The sequence below is a fragment of the Silurus aristotelis genome (genome assembly GCF_946808225.1).
Source record: "Silurus aristotelis genome assembly, chromosome: 10".
NCBI classification, from domain to species: Eukaryota; Metazoa; Chordata; class Actinopteri; order Siluriformes; family Siluridae; genus Silurus; species Silurus aristotelis.
In genome coordinates this window covers 2,114,936-2,137,435 of record NC_139583.1, presented here as the reverse complement: position 1 = coordinate 2,137,435, position 22,500 = coordinate 2,114,936, and the positions used below count along the sequence as shown (strand labels likewise).

At 41.9% G+C, this 22,500-nt stretch overlaps 1 protein-coding gene across 2 annotated transcripts in view; it reads right to left on the bottom strand.

Moving 5' to 3' along the window:
- unc13c (unc-13 homolog C (C. elegans)) overlaps positions 1-22,500 on the bottom strand; it is a 174,689-nt gene that overhangs the window by 45,543 nt on the left and 106,646 nt on the right. For both annotated transcript variants that reach the window (XM_083552177.1, XM_083552178.1), the window contains exons 20-27: positions 16,650-16,746; positions 14,762-14,905; positions 11,272-11,349; positions 10,700-10,777; positions 7,180-7,268; positions 6,840-6,980; positions 5,831-5,954; positions 4,395-4,454 (exon numbers count right to left, since the gene is read on the bottom strand). In XM_083552177.1, the coding sequence (XP_083408303.1) occupies positions 4,395-4,454; positions 5,831-5,954; positions 6,840-6,980; positions 7,180-7,268; positions 10,700-10,777; positions 11,272-11,349; positions 14,762-14,905; positions 16,650-16,746 (811 nt within the window). The remainder of the gene's footprint in view (positions 1-4,394; positions 4,455-5,830; positions 5,955-6,839; positions 6,981-7,179; positions 7,269-10,699; positions 10,778-11,271; positions 11,350-14,761; positions 14,906-16,649; positions 16,747-22,500) is intronic.

The following is a 22,500-nucleotide window of genomic DNA, read 5'->3' as shown; positions in this document are numbered from 1 at the left end:
CACACACACACACACACACACACACACCTCCACATACATCATCTCCAGCAGAAGCGTCGATATTTACCTCATCACACACACACACACACACACACACACACACACACACACACACACACACACACACACACACCTCCACATACATCATCTCCAGCAGAAGCGTCGATATTTACCTCATCACACACACACACACACACACACACACACACACACCTCCACATACATCATCTCCAGCAGAAGCGTCGATATTTACCTCATCACACACACACACACACACACACACACACACACACCTCCACATACATCATCTCCAGCAGAAGCGTCGATATTTACCTCATCACACACACACACACACACACACACACACACACACACACACACACACACACCTCCACATACATCATCTCCAGCAGAAGCGTCGATATTTACCTCATCACACACACACACACACACACACACACACACACACACACACACACACACACACACACACACACACCTCCACATACATCATCTCCAGCAGGAGCGTCGATATTTACCTCATCACACACACACACACACACACACACACACACACACACACACACACACACCTCCACATACATCATCTCCAGCAGGAGCGTCGATATGTACCTCATCACACACACACACACACACACACACACACACACACACACACACACACACACACACACCTCCACATACATCATCTCCAGCAGAAGCGTCGTTATTCACCTCATTACATCACCCCGGGGTTTCCTGTGTTTTCTCAGTGTTTTCCTGGGAGATTTCAAATGACGGCAAATTGTGTGCTTTGCCCCCACGATAAACGAAAAACCGCGATAAACAGACGCCACCACGACAATGCTATTTTATGTATACAGTACTGTACTGTATTAACATTTGACTTTTTTATTTCATTAATAATTATATTTTATTGTATCAATTTCATTATTTCAACATGAAAATCAGCCAAACTAATAAGTTATGTGGCAAACACAATTCCGCAATTCCGGGCGCCAGATCCGAGCCGTGGTAAAACGGGGGACCACCGTATTTGAGTTTGTGCAGTTTGCTACAGATGCAGTGCGTGAGCTCTGCGCTCTCTGACCATCCAATCAAAGGATGTAAACGTGATGATGTGATCGTTTGCCTTCTAGACGGCCTCATCAAGGGATCGGTTAAAGCGACAGCATCAGTTTTAATACATAAACATGGACGTAAATATATTCGAACGCGAGTCTGATTCTCAGCAGAAAAAGACTCGCTGACCCGTGCATTTTAGAGTTTGTAGATGACAAACGGAAAACATGGAAATGCGAATACCTGGACAAATGTTAAAACAATGAAACTGGATAGCACACAATACAGAAACAAATATTTTGTCAGTCTCGTGCTGTGAGACTGCATTCATTTCCAAGGCATTAGCGGCAACTGGATTGCAGCGTGCAGCTTCATGATTGATTAAACTGAATTTGTTGAATTTTCTCTGAGTACCAGAGGGAAAAAGAGCATCGAGAAAGAAGCATCAAACATTCAAACATCAACAAAAAAACAAACATTCTTTTCCACAGACGATCCACAGAGAGTGAACAGTTTGCATCTTCTAAAGTTTGAACAAGTTTGACTCATGAATTACTGATGATGACCAGAAGTATTGCTCGGTTTCATCGCAAAAAAAATAAATTTCTTAACATTACCTACAGGTGATCAAATATTTATTTTGTATTATATTTTTATCATCAGGTAGTAAAATCTTTTTAGTAAATATAAGATTCTGAACTTGATTGATGCTAGTCTGGCTTCCTGAAGAAATCCCAAATGCTCAAAAGAACCTTGACTAACACACGGTTTCCAATAGTGAAGCTCAGAAAGATCTGCCAGACCACCAGGAGGAGGTGAGCAAGCAGTGTCCCACCAGACCGGAGCCTGAAACCCGATGAACTGGAGCGAAACACTGCAATTACTGAGCAGCTCAGCGGAGCAGCAGGCGATAACGAGGTGATGGGAAGGTGGAGCTGAGCTGGAGTGCATTAAAAACACAGGAGACAGTGTGAGAAAGAACCATGGAATAAACAGGGAGAGAATCAGGGAAAAAGAGTGAGAAAATTAGAACTAGGAAAAGACAAAAAAAAGAAAAAAAATCGAGACGTAATGAAGAAGAACTCCCTGCAGCTTTCTGTGCAGCACCGCCTGTTCATACATTTCAATCTCTCTCTCTTGATGTGTCTCATCTTTTCTCTGGGGAACGTTTAGAATAAGTGCGAATGAATTGTTTATTCAACCACTAAATGCTAAACATGCAGGAGTTCTGCAAATGTGTGGGCTGGAAAACAGAGTCGGATATAACTAATGCACTCGAAAATTCTGTGGTAAGATCACGACCAAACACACCTGCATTATACCAAGGGGTGCAACGTGCATGCTCGTATTATTACAATACAGCACCGTGCACGCTCACGTGATTACAATACAGCACCGTGCACGCTCACGTGATTACAATACAGCACCGTGCACGCTCACATTATTACAATACAGCACTGTGCACGCTCACGTGATTACAATACAGCACCGTGCACGCTCACGTCATTACAATACAGCACCGTGCACGCTCACGTCATTACAATACAGCACCGTGCACGCTCACGTTATTACAATACAGCACCGGGCACGCACGTATTATTACAATACAGCATTGTGCATGCTCACGTTATTACAATACAGCACCGTGCACGCTCACGTGATTACAATACAGCACCGTGCATGCTCACGTGATTACAATACAGCACCGTGCACGCTCACGTTATTACAATACAGCACCGTGCACGCTCACGTTATTACAATACAGCACAGTGCACGCTCACATAATTACAATACAGCACAGTTCACGCTCACGTTATTACAATACAGCACCATGCACGCTCACGTTATTACAATACAGCACAGTTCACGCTCACGTTATTACAATACAGCACCGTGCATGCTCATGTAATTACAATACAGCACCGTGCATGCTCACGTGATTACAATACAGCACCGTGCACGCTCACGTCATTACAATACAGCACCGTGCACGCTCACGTAATTACAATACAGCACCAAGCACGCACGTATTATTACAATACAGCACTGTGCATGCTCACGTTATTACAATACAGCACCGTGCACGCTCGTATTATTACAATACAGCACCGTGCACGCTCACGTGATTACAATACAGCACCGTGCACGCTCACGTGATTACAATACAGCACCGTGCACGCTCACGTTATTACAATACAGCACAGTGCACGCTCACGTTATTACAATACAGCACAGTGCACGCTCACGTTATTACAATACAGCACAGTTCATGCTCACGTTATTACAATACAGCACAGTTCATGCTCACGTTATTACAATACAGCACAGTTCACGCTCACGTTATTACAATACAGCACCGTGCACGCTCACGTTATTACAATACAGCACCGTGCACGCTCACGTTATTACAATACAGCACCGTGCACGCTCACGTTATTACAATACAGCACAGTTCACGCTCACGTTATTACAATACAGCACCGTGCACGCTCACGTTATTACAATACAGCACTGTGCACGCTCACGTTATTACAATACAGCACCATGCACGCTCACGTTATTACAATACAGCACAGTTCACGCTCACGTTATTACAATACAGCACCGTGCACGCTCACGTTATTACAATACAGCACTGTGCACGCTCACGTGATTACAATACAGCACTGTGCACGCTCACGTTATTACAATACAGCACTGTGCACGCTCACGTGATTACAATACAGCACCGTGAAAGTTACAGAAATTACAGTACAGTCCACACACACACACACACACACACACACACACACACACACACACACACACACACACACACACAAAGAGAACCTCATGCCAAAATATGACAAAACAGGAAAGGAACTGAAATAAATAGAAGTAGGAATGATTCAGTGGCTGCATGTGAAAGTTATTTGCAAATAAACAGAATAAACAATGCTTTTAGGCTGCAAACTGATTGAAATCGGGTTTTCATTCAGCTGCTTTTCTGTTAGTGAAGCTACAGAAGGGGTCTGTTTATTGGAGCTCGCAAAGAATTTACGGGAATTTCATAATCATAGAAAACACGGAAAAGTAAATTTATGCTTTATAATGTATGCTTTATTTTAATATAACCATCTGATCATTAGTGTGTTAATGGATCTGATGTTTCTTCAGTGATTGTGAGAAAAATTCAAAATCAAATCTCTGTTAAACTATGTTTCAGACCACAGGAGGCTTCCTACAGATACTGCACACACCTTATTGGAGAATTTCATCACATCGTGTTGGTGTAAAATACTGAACCATATATAAACAAAAACACATCCCACCTTCAGCTTGGAGAGCTGGCCCAGGTCCTTGGCTGCACTGAAGATCATCTGAGCTCCTTGCTGTAAAGAAAAAAAAGTGGTCATGAAAGCGTCACTGGAACTGAAATCTGGCCGCAGTGTGCTTCGTTAGCAAGGGTTAGTTTAGCGGAGCGGCTCGGAGCGTTCGGCACAACGTTGTCCTCAAATTTCACATCGCAGATAAAAGCAGAGAACGCTCGTTAGTGAGACGGACAGGAGGTCGGTGAGAAATGCTGCTCTCACAGCTGTCCTACTGAATATGCTCAGATAAATCACATTTATGAGCACACGTGAGAAGATTTAGTGATTGCCTGGGACGTACCATTTTTCTTTTTTACCTCAGAGCAGTCCTTGATTTTCTTTTTGGATTTTTATATTTTCTATTTAAAATAAAAGAATATTGCTGAAAATATGGTTATTATGTCTCAGAAAGTTGGAGTTGGGCCAAAAAAATAAGACACAAGAAAGTGCTAGCAGAATGAAACAGCTAATGGAACATGTTGAAAATGTTTATAGCATCACACGATGAAAAACGCGACAAAGAAGACCCAGGACTGTCCATCTGCTGGTCAATATATAATTCGTTACTTTACATAAGTAGCTTTTTCACGTGTCTGTACTTTACTGAAGTATTTACATTTGGAAATACTTTTTAGTGTAACATCACTACATTTTACTTTTTACTCAACTACATTTTGCAAAATCTGTCGTTCGTTTTTATTAACGAGGATAAAAACGTGACTGGTGAAACACGCAGCGAGTCACCAATCAGGATCGAGCGCACGCTCTGTTTTACACGTGTTCTGATCGACGCTCGGTGTATCTACTGATCACCAACATACAGTTCAGCATCAGTTCAACATCAAGCAGAACATTTAGAGAGGAATAAATGATGAAGAAACTCCAGACTCGAACTCGCCACAACACACGTGACCTCGTTTACACGGTTTTTTTTATATTACGTTTACACGTTTTACTATTAATATATCTATTAATAGATCAGTGTGCTGAGAGTCACATTCGAGTCTTTACATATAAACTGAGGTGATTAAGTAAAAAATCTTGTGATAAAAATGATCATAGGAACATTAAAGTTATAATAAATCACTACTTTAATACTTAAGTACATGTGAAAGCAAATACTTTTATACTTTTACTCAAGTATAAACTTTTTTGGAATTGCAGTTGTGTGTAAATAAATGATAAATAAATAAATAAGTAAATAAATAAATAAATAAATAAATAAATAAATAAATAAATAAATAGTAATAAACCCCTGAGTAAGTAACTAGGAATTACTACTAGTAGTGTTAGTTAATTTTTTAGTTATATATTTAAAAAATATTTGAAAGTAAATGTTACTGTTGTTATTACAAATATTACTGCTCCTACAGCTGCAGCTCTTTCCCACGGCTTACTGTTTGGTCGGACAGCGGTGGGAGGACGATCTGCCTCTCGATGGTGTTCAGGACGATTTTCCAGAGCTCCTTCAGCACCCGCTTCAGCACGGTCTTCTCACAGATCTTAGCGAACAGGATGAGACTGCAGGAGGAGACCATGCAAGAGTAATAAATAAGTGTGTACCCGGGATCGCCATTACAGCCTGTTCATCTCCTCCACACATCTCCCGGGACAAACTCCACTGCAGTACAGTTCAATAACACAACCTTATAGATTATTAACACACTGTGTGTGTGTGTGTGTGTGTGTGTGTGTGTGTGTGTGTGTGTGTGTGTGTGTGTGTGTGTGTGTGTTGCAGAGGCTCTCGGAATACGGATATTTCTGGTTAATGAGGGAGGTGAAGCTGCAGCACACAACGACCTGACATTTACATGTGATTAAGGGGATTCTCACTGATGCTCAGCAGAAAGGAAATTAGCATGTTGGAACAGGTTTTGGAGCTGTCTGAAACGGTTCTGCTCAAGAACTTTCTGGAAACCTCTGCAGAAGGTCAGCAAACGAAGTGTCACGTGTCAAAACAAGAATGGAGAAACTAGAGCTATACTACGCGTCGAAGTAAATCGCTTAAACTCTTTCACTATTGTCGTATGAATGGGTGTGTAATAATAAAATAAATAACAGGTGGCGGCCATGTTTAAAGAAGGCCCCTGAGTGTATTATGGAAGTGATCAGGCACTGACTGCGACGTCGTAGTTAGTTTTGTGTTAGTTTGTGTAGATTTATGGAGCACCTCGGTCTGGTGGAATGTTCTTTCAGGTCATTGTGTATTGTTGAAATAAGGAACTTGCCACTTGAGTAAAAACCTTCAATAGCTTAGAGACTTAAAAATGAAAAGAACCTCTGAGGAACCTTATTATACCAGTTATTATTCTCAAAAATGATTCGCTTATAAGCTGAGACAAACCGGCCAAATCCCACATCTGGATGAAATGCGAGTGTATACACGTGAATTTGTTTGGTTCTCACTTTTTATCTAGCAGGTCCATTAAAGGACGGAGGACCGTCTCGGCGTCCATGGCAGGGTTGCTCTTGTTGGCAGCATTGCTCTTCATCGTCATCAGCTCCTGGTTCATCTGTTTCACACAGTCCTCAATGACGGGCTTAAAGCTGCAGAAGAAACACGCCATGATCCATTTGCTCATCATTACACCTGAGGAGGGCGTCTGTCTGTCTGTCTGTTTATTTCCGTCTGTCTGTCTGTCTGTCTGTCTGTCTGTCTTTATGTCTGTATGTCATATTAAATGTAATGTAATGTATGATGTTCCCTGTGTTATGAGAATGATGTATGTACTACAGTAAAAGGTACCTGGAGCCGAACATGGCGCTGAGCTCATCCAGAACCGTGTTGAGTTTATTCTGGAGCTCCTTCAGCAAATCACTTGCCTCAGCATTCAGCTAGAACAGAGAGAGGGAGATTGAGAGAGAGAGAGAGAGAGAGAGAGAGAGAGAGAGAGAGAGAGAGAGATTGAGATGTACAGTCAGTTTTTCAGATTTGTTTGGTGATAACCATGCGTGTGTAGACAAAATTCTAAATCTTTTGCATCTCCTGTATCTTCTGCTCAGACCTACATAAACTCACCTTGCATATCCTTTATGCGCTCTAAACAACGTTACAAGAATGTCCTGAAAGTTAAACCATGTGTTGGTTTGCTTCTAGAAGAACCACAAGCGGATCTCCTAACACCTCGATGAACCTTCAAAGCTTCGTAAAGACCTTACGATCGCTTGAGGTCTGAAAATCAGAGCCCCTCATCACACATAAAAGCAGGACTACGGCGCATCACTCAGTAACCTCCAAACCTTTACCCTGTCAGAACTGAAGAAACCTTCACGCTGTCCTTAAACATGCTCATGGATCAGGCAGGACATCGCGGTCTACTTTATAACCTGTAGGACTCCAAGCGTCCGAACGCTCCATAGACAAAAATATTTGGACATTCTTATGTGGTTCTCCTATCTATCTATCTATCTATCTATCTATCTATCTATCTATCTATCTATCTATCTATCTATCTGTCTGTCTGTCTGTCTGTCTGTCTGTCTGTCTGTCTGTCTATCTATCTATCTATCTATCTATCTATCTATCTATCTATCTATCTAATTATCTGTCTGTATATCTATCTATCCATCCATCTATCTATCTATCTGGTTAGGATGGAGGTTTCACATCAGTTAATCGAGGGCTTTCATGCCTGATATTTCAAGCAGGGAATGAAACACATGCTCCTGAAGGGTCAGGGGTCAAAGGTGAAGTGAGGGGGCAGTGGGGCAAGGGGGCAGGGGGAGAGGGGCAACGTGCTGGTCAAGTGTTACAAACCGGGATGCTGGGGTGCAAGAACCTGCCCTCCACAGCTAGCACAGACGCGGTCAGCGACTCGGCTACGTCTCGGTGTTCAGCCTGATTCATCGTTCCTGATACATCATGTGATTTTCTGCAGAATTCCACAGAATTCCCCTAATGCACTGCATGCAAGCTAGCTAATGCTAAGTTGTCTTGATCTTGTGAGGGGGTTACACACTTTAGCATATGAACTTATTATCGTATTGCGATAATTTTATTCCTATGCTGCTAGAAGTGCTACGTGATTAGGGTCTTCTACATGACTAGCGTCTGCCACATGACTAGCGTCTGCTACATGACTAGCGTCTGCTACATGACTAGCGTCTGCTCCATGACTAGCAACTGCTACATGACTAGCAACTGCTACATGACTAGCAACTGCTACATGACTAGCTTGGCTTGAGCTCAGACTAGCTGTGGAGGAAATGATGGAAGATGTAGAAGGAGAAATGTTCACACACCTTACAGAAGGCCACACCCCCTTCCTCCTGGTACAAGAACCCAGAAGAGATGGGGAAGACGAGAAAGAAGAAAAAAACAAGGAGACATCTTTCTAAATGTCCACACAGAGATACACACACCGAGATATACACACAGAGATACACACACGGAGATACACAAAGAGATACAAACAGAGAGATACACACAGAGATATACACAGAGATACACACAGAGATACACACACCGAGATACACACACAGAGATACACACACGGAGATACACAAAGAGATACAAACAGAGAGATACACACAGAGATATACACAGAGATACACACAGAGATACACACACCGAGATATACACACAGAGATACACACACAGAGATACACAAAGAGATACAAACAGAGAGATACACAAAGAGATACAAACAGAGAGATACACACAGAGATACACACACAGAGATATACACAGAGATACACACAGAGATACACACACGGAGACATGCACAGAGGGATACACACAAAGAGACACACACACACACACACACACACACACACACAGAAACACAGAGAAATTCACACAGTAAAACACACAGAGATACACACGCACAGAGATACACACTCAGAGAGATATACACACACAGGAAAACATACAGAGATATACACACAGTGAAACACACTAACAGAGATACATACACACACACACACACACACACACACACACACACACACACACACACACACACACACAAAAACCCAGCGAGACTGAACGAGAGCAAGACCAGATCTACAACACGTGCAGATTATTATGGGATGTCTTTAAATTCTTTATATTTTAGTGCCTGGCGATAAGCAGAAACAGGAAGAGAAATAACGCCACATCCTGCATGGGTCTGTTTTCCTCTGGAATTCAGTCATGTGACTGTTCAGGCACAGTCACTATGTTTGGCTAAGATCATTAAAATTTCTCCAAATAAACTCCAAATATGTCAAATATTCCGGCATGACAAGCTTCTGCCACATGACTAGCATCTATCACATGACTAGCTTCTACTACATGACTAGCATCTATCACATGACTAGCTTCTACTACATGACTAGCACATATCACATGACTAGCTTCTACTACATGACTAGCACATATCACATGACTAGCATCTACTACATGACTAGCATCTACTACATGACTAGCATCTACTACATGACTAGCATCTACTACATGACTAGCACATATCACATGACTAGCATCTACTACATGACTAGCATCTACTACATGACTAGCATCTATCACATGACTAGCTTCTACTACATGACTAGCACATATCACATGACTAGCATCTACTACATGACTAGCATCTACTACATGACTAGCATCTATCACATGACTAGCTTCTACTACATGACTAGCTTTTGCATTACGCGATTATCGTCTGTAACATAACAAGCTTCTGTAACATAATTAGCTTCTTCAATATGGCTAGCTTTTGCTACATGACTAGCTTCTGCTACATGACTAGCTTTTGCATTACACAATTAACTTCTGTAACATGACTAGCTTCTGTAACATAATTATCTTCTTTAATATGACTAGCTTCTACTACATAACTAGATTTTGCTACATGACTAGCTTCTATCAAATGATTAGCTTCTGCTATATAACTAACTTTTGATACATTATTAGTGTATATTAAAGAACTAGCGTGTATTACATGACTAGATTCCAGCTAGGTACTCGTCTCACTCCAGCATGAACTTGAGAGTTTATGGCCCAGCTAAGAGCGTCAGGCTCGGGCTCAGGCTCAGGCTCGGGCTCGGGCTCGGGCTAAGCTCGAGTCCAGCGCTCTCTATCTTTCTGGCTGTGAAATAAAGCATTGATCCCTCGCTTCTTTTTACGTTTATTGAAACGGTTAATATAGCGAATGACATGCAGCTGGTTAGCGCCCTGGGTTCCCTGTCTCCTTCTCAGAACACCAGCGATTAGCCTGCAATGATGTTTTGCGAAACGCTAGGACCGAACTCCTGCTGCGCACATCGGCTCGGACACCCACCTGCTTCCCTCCCATCGACTCGAACATCTTCTCCAGCTGAACACGAAGCTGCTGTATGTTGTTCAGGAGGATGCAGGGCTGTCATAGACAGAGAGAGAGAAAAATAAACACACAGGAAGTAACTTTTTTACTTTCTTCTTTCCTCATATCTCCACACGTATCTCTTCACGTCTTCCATCTTCTTACTTGATGCTATAGGGCCTGTCTGGAAACCCCTGGTCCATTATGGGTTTTGAGCCACTTGCATGTTCCTTTCATTTCAATGCATCTATGTTCTCCTTCTTACACAGGTTCGTTTGGTAGAGACAAAAAAGGACTCCACAAAACTTTCTTCCACTCATTCACTGTCCAGATCTTTTACTACGTTTGTCGCATAGAAGCAAAAGGAACAGTTCTGTGTCTCAAAAACCATTCAAGTTTGCCACCCAAATGGTACCAGTGGCCAAACTCACCCCCATTTCTACAGCTGTTACTGGGTGCTACTCAGGTATCAGAGCCTTGTTGTTGTTGTCGTTGTTGTTGTTGTTTTTGTTGTTGTTGGTTTTTGTTAAGCAGGCTGACTGATGACTTACCACTTTCTCTTTGTTCAGGTGGTTACTGAAGTCCTTCAAGATGATGGCGGCGTACTGCAGGAGCACTTTGTTGATCGTCTGCAATCACAAACACAACCGATCTGAGCATGTGCTACATACAGCCATCATACACACACACACACACACACACACACACGTCAGTAACACACACATCTGTAACACACATGTCTGTAACACCACACTGATGAATTCTGATTGGTCAAATGGTGTTGATTAGACTAGCTTTTACTACATGACTAGCTTCTACAGCATGATTAGCTTCTACAGCATGATTAGCTTCTACTGCATGATTAGCTTCTACAGCATAATTAGCTTCTACTGCATGATTAGCTTCTACAGCATGATTAGCTTCTACTACATGACTAGCTAGCAGTCGACTGATTGATCAGCCGTCCGATTAATCAGGCCGTTCTTTGGCATTTTTATTAATCAGCATCAGCCGATTGTGCTGCAAATTAGGCCGATTATTAGGTGGACGCATCTGAGACACCAAACTGCGCGTCTGCGCTCACGTGAGGGAAAATACCTCTCTTATACCAGCAGGTGGCAGTATTCTATATTGGACATCCAAACAGCGAAACCGGAAGAGTTAGCTACTGTAAATATTGCTAACAGATTCGTGTAGCTTTTATCATTTATGTCTGCTAAGTTGCAAAGACAATAGCAGGAATGACAGGAAGTTTTTTTTTTTTACACGTGCTTATTCGCTAAGCTAATTTGCAAATCGGATTCTCTGTCGACCGTCACTCGTGTCGGCTTGTATAACATTTGGAGAGAGAACGTGAGTGAATTTTTGGAACCGTATTTTTAGCGATCCTTTAACCAGCTGTAGTTTGTAACTATATAAGTTACAATTATTAAATTACATCTGTTTTTTTTTTTTCTCCCCTACTACTGTGTGTGTAACCTGCTACTGCAGTAAGTTCCCTCACGGGATTAATAAAGTATATCTAAGTCTAAGTTTAGGCTACATATAATATCATTTATAAAGATGAGGTTTTAATTGTTTATTAGATCCGTTAACTATATACGGTATGGCCAAAAGTATTTCGACTTTTCCGGTCGAATGTAGTTCTTTGTCCAAACTGTTACCACAAAGTTGGAGGTGCACAATTGTATAGGACGTCTTTGTAGACTGAAATTTTTCCTTCACTTAAACAGGGAGACCCAAAGCTGTTCCAGGATGACACTGCCCCTTAAGATAGCTCCATGAAGATATGCTTTACATTGGTTGGAAGATGTAGAAGATCTTCTCCTATAAAGCGCTGATTGCACTCCAGACCTCCTCACCTTCACCTACATCAGTACCTGACTTTACTAACACCCTAGTGGAACATCTCCCCAAAAGATTGGAGCTTATTATAACAGCATATGGGAATTTAGTCATCTATATTTTCAGGTGTCCACACACTTTTGATCAGCCAGTGTATTTAATTCAGCTTGTAAACCCGAATAAACCGGATTGTAAGCCCGTAAATAAAACTAGCGATATTTCCTCAGGATCAATTCTCAGGTGAGCGTTCAAATTAATCTTTTCTTTAACCAAGAGGCCTGGGGTAGAGCACGCACTCTCTCTCTCTCTCTCTCGCTCTCTCTCTCTCTTTCTCTCGCTCTGTCATCTCTTAATTACAGAGCTAAAGCAGAACGCTCAAAACCACAACGTTGTTCCTCTCTATTGCTTCTCCCACAGGCCTGTTAGAGTGACTGAGACATGACTGTATACGTGTGTGTGTGTGTGTGTGTGTGTGCGTGTGTGTGTGTGTGTGTGTGTGTGAGAAAGAGTGAAAGAGACACCAATGAAGAATGGCTTTGCCCTTTTCAATTCATTTGCATTCAGTAGAAACAGCAGGCCAGGATCTGGGATGGGATTACCTAATCGTCCATCCGTGCACGAGTGTTGGACGAGTGTGTGTGTGTGTGTGTGTGTGTGTGTGTGTGTGTGTGTGTGTGTGTCCATTCCCCACGCAGACGTACGACACAGTTTCTGATAGGTCCTGGTGACATACTGATACGTCATGAAGCTCCTGAAATCTCACGTGTAGGAAAATATATATAAATGTTCAAACATGTAAGTTTACATATGAAATCTGGCCTAAAGTTCCTGGACACCCGACCATAAGATTGATATGTGAATCTTTTTGAACGTCCTATTTCCACATTCCACTCCTCTGGGAAGATGTTCCTCTAGATTTTATGAAGATTTGTGGAGATCATAGGGGCATTGTCATGCTGGAGCAGGTTTGGGTCTCCTAGTTCAGGTGAAGGCAGAATTTCATGCTCCTGCATCCAAAGTAAACATTTTGTGATAACAGTTTGCAGAAAAAAACACAAACGGCTGGAAAAGTCGGAAATCCAAACTCCCAACAAACTCGTAGCTGCGACCATGTGAGAAGCTTCATACAATATAACGTCAACACAAGCAGCTTATTAATTATGTTTTATAGAACAGAATGCTGTCTTTATGTCAATATGATTGTTAGAATCAAAACTACCGATTCATAAACGTGTAAGAAACGTTCACTCTAACACGTTTATGAAACCACAAAGCATTTTAAAATCCTCTGTTGTGAAGATGCTGCAAAAGCTAGTCAAGTAGCAGAAGCTAATCATGTAGCAGAAGCTAGTCATGTATATGTTAGTCATTTAGCAGAAGCTAATCATGTAGCAGAAGCTAGTCATGTATATGTTAGTCATGTAGCAGAAGCTAATCATGTAGCAGAAGCTAGTTATGTAATAGAAGCTATTCATGCAGCAGAAACTAGTCATGTAGATGTCAGTCATGTAGCAGATGTTAGTCATGTAGCAGAAGCTAGTCATGTAATTGAAACTAAACATGTAGCAGAAGCTAGTCATTTAATGGAAGCTAGTCATGTAAAAGAAGCTAGTCATGTAAATGAAGCTAATCATGTAGCAAAAGCTAGTCATGTAATAGAAGCTAGTTATGTAGCAGGCACTAGTCATGTAGCAGAAGCTAATCATGTAGCAGAAGCTATTTATGTAGCAGGCGCTAGTCTCTTTAATAGATATCAGTTTTAAAAGAACACATGGCTCACTGATGTTTTCACTAATACTATAGTTTAATATTCAGATCCGTGTTCATGTTTGTTTTAGACGAATTATCTGTTAAATCTGAATTATGTTTTCTTCTTAGGTTCCACCATGAGCTTGTAACCAAGATTAGTGATTTAATTTCACAAGGAACGCTTTTCTGTTTTAAAACTGTCTGAGAGTTTATATAATTATATTTAGCCGGGAAGATACACACTTAGTTGTACATCATCAGCATGGAGCACTCATGTCTCCCCAGACCCACAGCTCAGATTAGGAGTATCTCTACGCGTGATCTTTTCAAACCTTGAGGACCATGAGAAATGCAAATCAGCAAAAAAAAATGCAATCCAGAGCCTCAGGGAATTTTCACTGTGCTCGAGTCTTCAGAGCTCTTTAATCGGCAGACTGGGACACTTACTTTAGCAAATCTGCACATGAAGTGAGCGAGGGCTTGAGGGTTCGGGCACTCGAGCTTCTTGATGATCTCGAAGCTCTGGTTGAGTTGCGTGAACACGTCCACCACGGAGCAGGAGAACAGAGCATGCTCAGACGTCTGCTGGAACTGTGGGAAGAAAGAGAGACAGTGGAAGCTAGTGGGTTTGTAAGAATGGTATTGTCTTGGCAACAGTAAAGCATTCGTATTAAAAAGATAAAGCGCTAAAACAGGTAGCATTTGCAGTTCATTTGCATTTACATTGATGGCATTGGGCAGACACAATTTATCCAGAGTGACTTATAATGTTCCAGGCCCTTTGGACCTAGTAGGAATAGGGCAGCAGGAAATGGCACCTCAATGGTTAAGTTGTTGGAAAGTGGGTAGTTCAAATCCCAGTACCACGAAGCTGTTATTGCTCTAGAGATCTAGATCTTTATGCTCTAGAGAATGTATGGTGCTGTCCATTATCAGTAATGGACAGTAAGTGCAAGTGGTCTTACTTTCCTCAACTACATTTAGCATAATCAGTCATTCATTTAAATTTATTTGTGGATTATACAAACGCAGTGAGTCACTAATCAGGGTCGAGCAGGTTGTTCTGATTGGCGCTTGGTGCATCTACTGATTACCAACATGGAGTTCAGCATCAGTTCAACAGCAAGCAGAACATTTAAAGAGAGGAATAAATGATGATGAAACTCCAGACATGATTTTTTAAATGTTTTCAGCTCATGTTAATTGTAATAGAAATCAATCAGTGTTTGAGTCATTAATATCATTCTATTAATAGATCAGTGTGCTGAGAGTCACATTCGAGTCTTTTTACATCAACTGGGTTCATTAGGCAAAGAGTCTTGTTACAAAAATGCCAATATGAACATTGTAGCCATAATAAATCATAGTACTTTGGATACTTGAGTAAATTTAAAGGCAAATATTCACTGTCCATGGTCCTGAAAGCATGGCACGGAATATAAAGCTAATGGAATATAGATATGCAGATAACCTCAAGCTGTATGTCACAGACCGTGCAGCTTAATATACAATTTATGACAACATACATGTAGCTCACATACGATGATCTGGGATGCTGTGAAACTGACATACACTTGCAGTTCTGCCTACTCTACAACCTGTGCAGTATTTGGTACAGTTCATAAAAATAGCTGTATTAATTAAAGAAATGCTGGTTTGGTGCAGAACACCACCTAGGGACTAATTCAGGGAAAATTGGCAGAATTGTACTCTATTTATTCTAGTACTAATTACCGCTTTGTGCGGCAGTTGTGTAGGAAGAGCGATCGCAGAAAAGATGTTTCATTTCTGTGTACTGCTAAAATTCACAACAAGACATCTGCAAGTCTAATCGAAAATTGTGTTATTCCTACTCACAAAAGCAGCTTTATTATCAAGAGTCCTATCAAACTCGCCAGATGACTTGTGCAGATGTTTGTGGGCTTAAAGCAATTAGCAGAGTAATAGAATCAAGGCTCTCTGTTTTTTTGTGAGACGGAGACAAACGCATGGCAGTAAATGACTCTCGGTGGTTGCGACGTTTAACTTCTGGGCAGAATGCTGCCAGTTCAAATCCCAGAACCAGCACGTTGCCACTGCTGGGCCCTTAAGCAAGGCCCTTAAGCTTCAACTGCTCAGTTGTATACATGAGACAGTTGTAAGTCTCCTGGATTTTAAGGGAGTCTGCCAAATGCGGTAAATGTAAATGCTACATCACAATTGGAAGCCAGTGGTGTCTATGGAAGGATGTGCCTCTATGCCTGCGTTGAAACTCCTTAATGACTGACAATATGACACTTTAATCTCCAGCACGTGTTTAGAGCAGGAAATCAAACACGGCCTCCATAGGACTCACCCCATCTTTTTTGTCTCTCTCCAGGGCACCGTTGAGGAAATCCATGGCAACGTCTTCATTCTCATCCAGCCACTGAATCACAAAAGGCTCGAACCACCTGCCGGGAGACAGATTCACACTGCATTGCTGCAAGATTTACAGCTTCCACGCTGCTCAGAAAGCAGCACTCTCGCTTTGTGCAATAAGAACAATACACTTTATTCAAAGGCGCCTTTGAAAACACTCAAGGACACCGTAGAATTTAGTGTTAATCATAAACATCAAGACAAAACACAAACGAACGCTGTTTAACTGTTAAAACTGTTTAGAAAAATCTAAGTTTTAAGACATGATTTAAAAGTGGTCAGTTACTTTCTCATATAGATTGTGGAAGAGAATTCCAAAGATGAAGATCTAAAAGCACGTTTTGGGATGAAGGTATAAAGCAAGTCAGAGTGATATGAGGGAGCAGGATTATGAAGAGCTTTCAAAGTAAAAAGCAGAATCTTGTACTCTACTTGAAATTTAACAAGAAGCCAGTGTAGCTAATAGAGGACAGGAGAGAAGATGAAGGAGGTTCTAGTAATCATACGGGCAGCTGAGTTCTGGACCAACTGATGTTTATGAAGGAGTTTATGAGGTTACCTGAACTGAAGAGAGTTACAATAATCAATGCGTGAGGTAACTAGAGCATGTACAAGGATAGCTGTGGAAGTGGATGTGAGAGAAGATGGCTGATGTTCTGTAGATGGAAGACTACAGAAGATGTTCGCCTCAGCTGTGTTTGTAACCCTGCCACCGTACCTCCTCGCCATCCACAAACATGCGCTCATCTGGGGATTCCAAAGCATCAAAATTCATCCACATGGTTCAGGCCAGCTGGACGTCAGGTCACCTGAGTTATTCACAGGTACGAGGGCCGATGCAAAGCCTTCATGAATGTATAAAAAGACACTTCCATCTGGAATCGGTGCTGACATTTTTCACACGCGCCCAGGGGTCGCACTTTCAGGCATCAAACCGGTTTCAATTACTGACCGCAGCCCATCTGCTGCACTGTGCTATACATATATTGCCCCCCTTCTGCCCCATCCATCAAAACAAAACGACGAGCGTAGGAACACTGCTGAGCAGATATTATTCACACAGCAGAACATTTTCAAAACAATAGTGACTCTGGCCTGGTGTGTGTTTCTTGCTTACCAGAAATATCCACAAATATCCAGCTGGATCATGTAGCGTGGTACCGATACCAAACCCAGAACTATCCATACAAGAGTACCTTGAGTTAACCATGTCAACCAATCACACGGCCTTTAATCCAGGGTGAAATATTCGCTATTAGACACGGCTATTAAACACTGCATGAGTTGAAAACAGATTCACTTCACAGGTTGAGTGATGCTACTGAACAAGAAAAATGAGAACACAATTTGTAGTGAGCTGGAAAAGGGTGTAAAGCACCAGTAGGTTGTATCCTGTGCACTGAGAGAATCTATACAACTGTAATACAGAGACGTACATTATTATTACATATATTTAATAATTATACTGTGTATATATGAGACTGTAAGATTCAGCAATTCGCATCGGCGCATCGGCGTTAAATTTAACGATGTGATGCCCTGAAAAGAACATATTTGCATCAGCAAAAAAAAACCCAATCTATTTATATAATAATTCTTAGTAGATGCGCTTTAACTTTTATTATTTAGAAAGTGAACAAAGATTTTGACCAATATTTGATTTGGAATAGATTAAACATCTCCTTGTTTCTCTCAGCACCACTGATGCTATGTAGTGATTTTAGAGGGACAGCACGTGTAGGACGTTTTGGAGACAAGGTGAGGGAGGTGAGATTGAGATGGTTTGGACATGTGCAGAGGAGGGACATGGGATATATCAGTAGGAGAATGCTGAGGATGAAAAAGAGGAAGACCAAGGAGAAGGTTTATGGATGTGGTGAGGGAAGACATGCCAGGTAGTTGGTGTAAATACAGGGGGGTATGGATACGGATGATCCGCTGTGGCGCCTTCTAATGGGAGCAGCCGAAATTTGTTGCAAGCCAATTTGTTGTGATTCCTATCATCCAACTTCAATAGATGTCTACGTTTTGTCCCCCAATCCTGGACCGCTGTATACGGCTGTATGTGTTCCATTAGCACAAGCGAGTTAATGGTGCTGATGAAGGTAGAGGAGAATGAACCTTCACAGATGAGCTTGAGAGTGTGTACAAAGCAACAACAAGGTTGTAGCATATATTAAAATTGCAGCTAAAAAAGCTAATTATGCTGGATACAAAGAAACCAACTGCCTCAACTAGGGGAAGGAGCTTCTGTGGTCCGGCCTCTAGTGGTCTACGTGAGGGGTGACACAGAGGTCTGTAATGACCCCCCGCTCGTGTTGTTCCCGTGACATAAAAAAGCCGCTCCGCTGGAATGATGACGCCATAAAATACACAGATAGGGGCGCGTTTATATACGACGACAGCAAGCCGTTTCTCATTAAAAAAACCCTGGCCGTACGTCCGACTGTAAATCAGAGGCAGAAGGGGGCGCCGTTAAAAATGACCTAACTCACAATTGAAGCGTACCGCACGAGACCGCGGCCGGATGGATCGTGTTTAGTGTGTGTGTAATAGAGAGTTATGGTGATGGTGAAGAGGTTAAAGAAAAGCATGCTGGGAATTCACAGCCAGCGGAGGTGCGAGCGTAAACACAGCATGGCTCGAGAGTTATGAGCGAAAGCCCTCGTGAAACACATTTCACACGTCACGCAAGCAGTAAAAAAGATTCTGCAGCCGTTTTCATCGGACGTGATGAAGCGCTTTTCTTTTTGCCAAAAGCATTTGGACACCTGACTATTCTACTTGTATGAGGTTCCTTCCCAAACTGTAAGTTGGAGGCACTCAAAGATATTTACTAGGAGACTACAGCCAGCTCCATGGAGATATACTTAACTTTGGTTGAAAGATGTGGAAGATCTCCTGCTATTAAGCTCTGACTGCACCTCAGACCTCCTCGCCTCACCTCTCTTTCTCACCACTCTTGTGTCTAAATAAATTATATTATTATTATAACTGCAAATGCAGACTCAATGTGGAATGAGATGTTCAAAAAACAACCTTTTGTCCAACAGCTATGTAGAAAAGCTGCTATAATGTAAATGAAAGTAGGAACTGACGTGTCCCAGAGGCATTCCTGATGCTCTAAGTGGATAATAATTGTGAAAAAAAAGTCTGACATTGAGTAAAAGACAGAAGGTGGAGCTGGAGGTAGCAGAGCTGAAGATGTTGAGATGTTTGTTGTGAGTGATGAGGATTAGAAATGAGTTTATTAGCGGGACAGCGCATGTAGGACGTTTTGGAGACAAGGTGAGGGAGGTGAGATTGAGATGGTTTGGACATGTGCAGAGGAGGAACATGGGGTACATCAGAAGGAGAATGCTGAGGATGGAGACACCAGAAAGGAGGAAAAGAGGAAGACCAAGGAGGAGGTTTATGGATGTGGTGAGAGAAGATATGCAGGTGGTTGCTTTGAAAGAGGCAGATGTAGAGGACAGGGGGGTATAGAGACGGATGATCCGCTGTGGCGCCCCCTAATGGGAGAAGCCAAAAGAAGAAGAAGAATCTTGTGGCACTATTTTATCTCCGTGTGTGATGTGGAGCAGCAGAATTCTACCTCTAACGAGCCGTATATTAAATAAGGTAGAAAAATTAAATGTTTTTCTGGTTTATTCAGTCAGTTTTGCTCTGCAAACATCAATGAGAGCTTAAACTTGAGGAGACCATGGTATGAGGTGATGATCCACAGTTAGGTGTGAGGCCTTACACCATACTAATGCTTCACCTCAGGCTGTCATTAACCTCCACAATGTGCACCAACATCCTGTAACACTGATCTAGCGCTGGATTATCACTTACTTATAGGCAGTGAAGAACATCAGCATGTTATTTCAGGATAACATCTCAATAGATTAATGGAAGTTTGACATTTATTTCAGGTCCATTAGAATCACAGCGCCGTATCAAACTGGTGAAAACCCTGGCAAAGTCTCCTCTGGTGTGCTTGCATTGCAGGAACGTGTCAAGGGTTATCAGTGAAGTTAATTGGTAATGCGGTGTGTGTGTTTTCATCGTGTACATCCGCCTCACAGCCTCACCTCAGTTCTGGGTGAATTAAACAAATGAAACAGGAGCACAGCTTGAGGCAGGAAGAAGGATTCAGCGTGTTTTGTGTTCCAATTGTAATATGAAGTCGATGATATCAGCAGTTATTCGAAGATGGAAAGAAGATGACATCGTTTTTTTTTTTTTACACTGCGTTCTGGGATATACACAACCAGGTCAAAAACTTTGTGAACATCTGACCATGAGATTCAAGAGAAAAACATTTACTGTTATATTAAGCTAAATTCTCCTGGGGAGATGTTCTAGTAGCTGTTGTGGAGATTTATGGAAGTTCATTCAAACACAAGGGTGTTAGTAAAGTCAGGTACTGATGCTGGTAAGGTGACGAGGTCCCGGGTGCAGTCAGCGTACACATTTAATAATTGAATAGAGCTGGAGTGCTGTAGCAGGAGATCTTCCACATGCATGGGGACATTGTGATGCTGGAACAGGTTTTCAAATGAAAGGAAAAATTCATCCTCCTTCGTCCAAAGACGTCCGGCGTAATTGTGTGCCTTCATTTTTCTTTGCTGGAGACGAACCACATGTGGCTGGAATACTCACATGTCCCAATACTTAAGTTCACAGAGTGTATCGAGCTTGAAAAAGCACATTATTCGATAACGAGTGTCATGGCACCCGTTAATAAAGTAAATGGGCGCAGTGGTCATTATATTTTAAACTGATTTTGTAAAAGGGTGAATGGAGTTCTGTAACGCAGACGGATCGGGTTTGAGCTTCGGTGCGACACTCAGACTCTCAGTGATGTGTGCCAACTGCTCAGGTCGGGGTATTGTGCTATTTCAGACAGCGCCATTGAGATTGATGTTAATAAATAGCACAGCTGCAGCAGCTCTTCTATTCTGTCACCTCTCAGCAGGAAAATCAATCACGCTCAAGAGGTGTGTGCGTGTGTGTGTGTGTGTGTGTGTGTGTGTGTGTGTGTGTGTTTTGATTGACAGGTGTGTCGATGCGGCCTGAGACTCGACCCGCGCTGTCATCCCACCCTTGTCACTCTCCTGACTGTCTCTAATGGATTAGATGCCGTTTTGGTGGCAAGAGCCGAAGAAAAGGGCAGCAAGCACCGGCAAAATAGGCTCAGATAGATGGTAGGTAATTCTGTGCGCGTGTGTGTGTGTGTGTGTGTGTGTGTGTGTGTGTGTGTGTAAATGGCAGTTAATTGAGCAAGAGGTCATCAGCTGTGTCTGAAACATCTGGCAGCTGACGTGACGCCTTACTGTCTAATAAATCATGTGTCTTTAAGGCAGAAAAAGGAATTGGTCAGAGACACGTTTTGAAGGATGTGATGCAACACTTTGTTGCTAGGATACGAGCATACACATAACCACACACACACACACACACACACACACACACACACACACACATTAAATATATATATATATACACAGTACAGACCAAAAGTTTGGACACACCTTCTCATTCAAAGAGTTTTCATTATTTTCATGACTATGAAAATTGTAGATTCACACTGAAGGCATCAAAACTATGAATGAACACATGTGGAATTATATATGGAATTATATACATAACAAAAAATGAACTAAAAATATGTCATATTGTAGGTTCTTCAAAGTAGCCACCTTTTGCTTAGATTACTGCTTTGCACACTCTTGGCATTCTCTTGATGGCTACTTTGAAGAACCTACAATATGACATATTTTCAGTTCACTTTTTGTTAT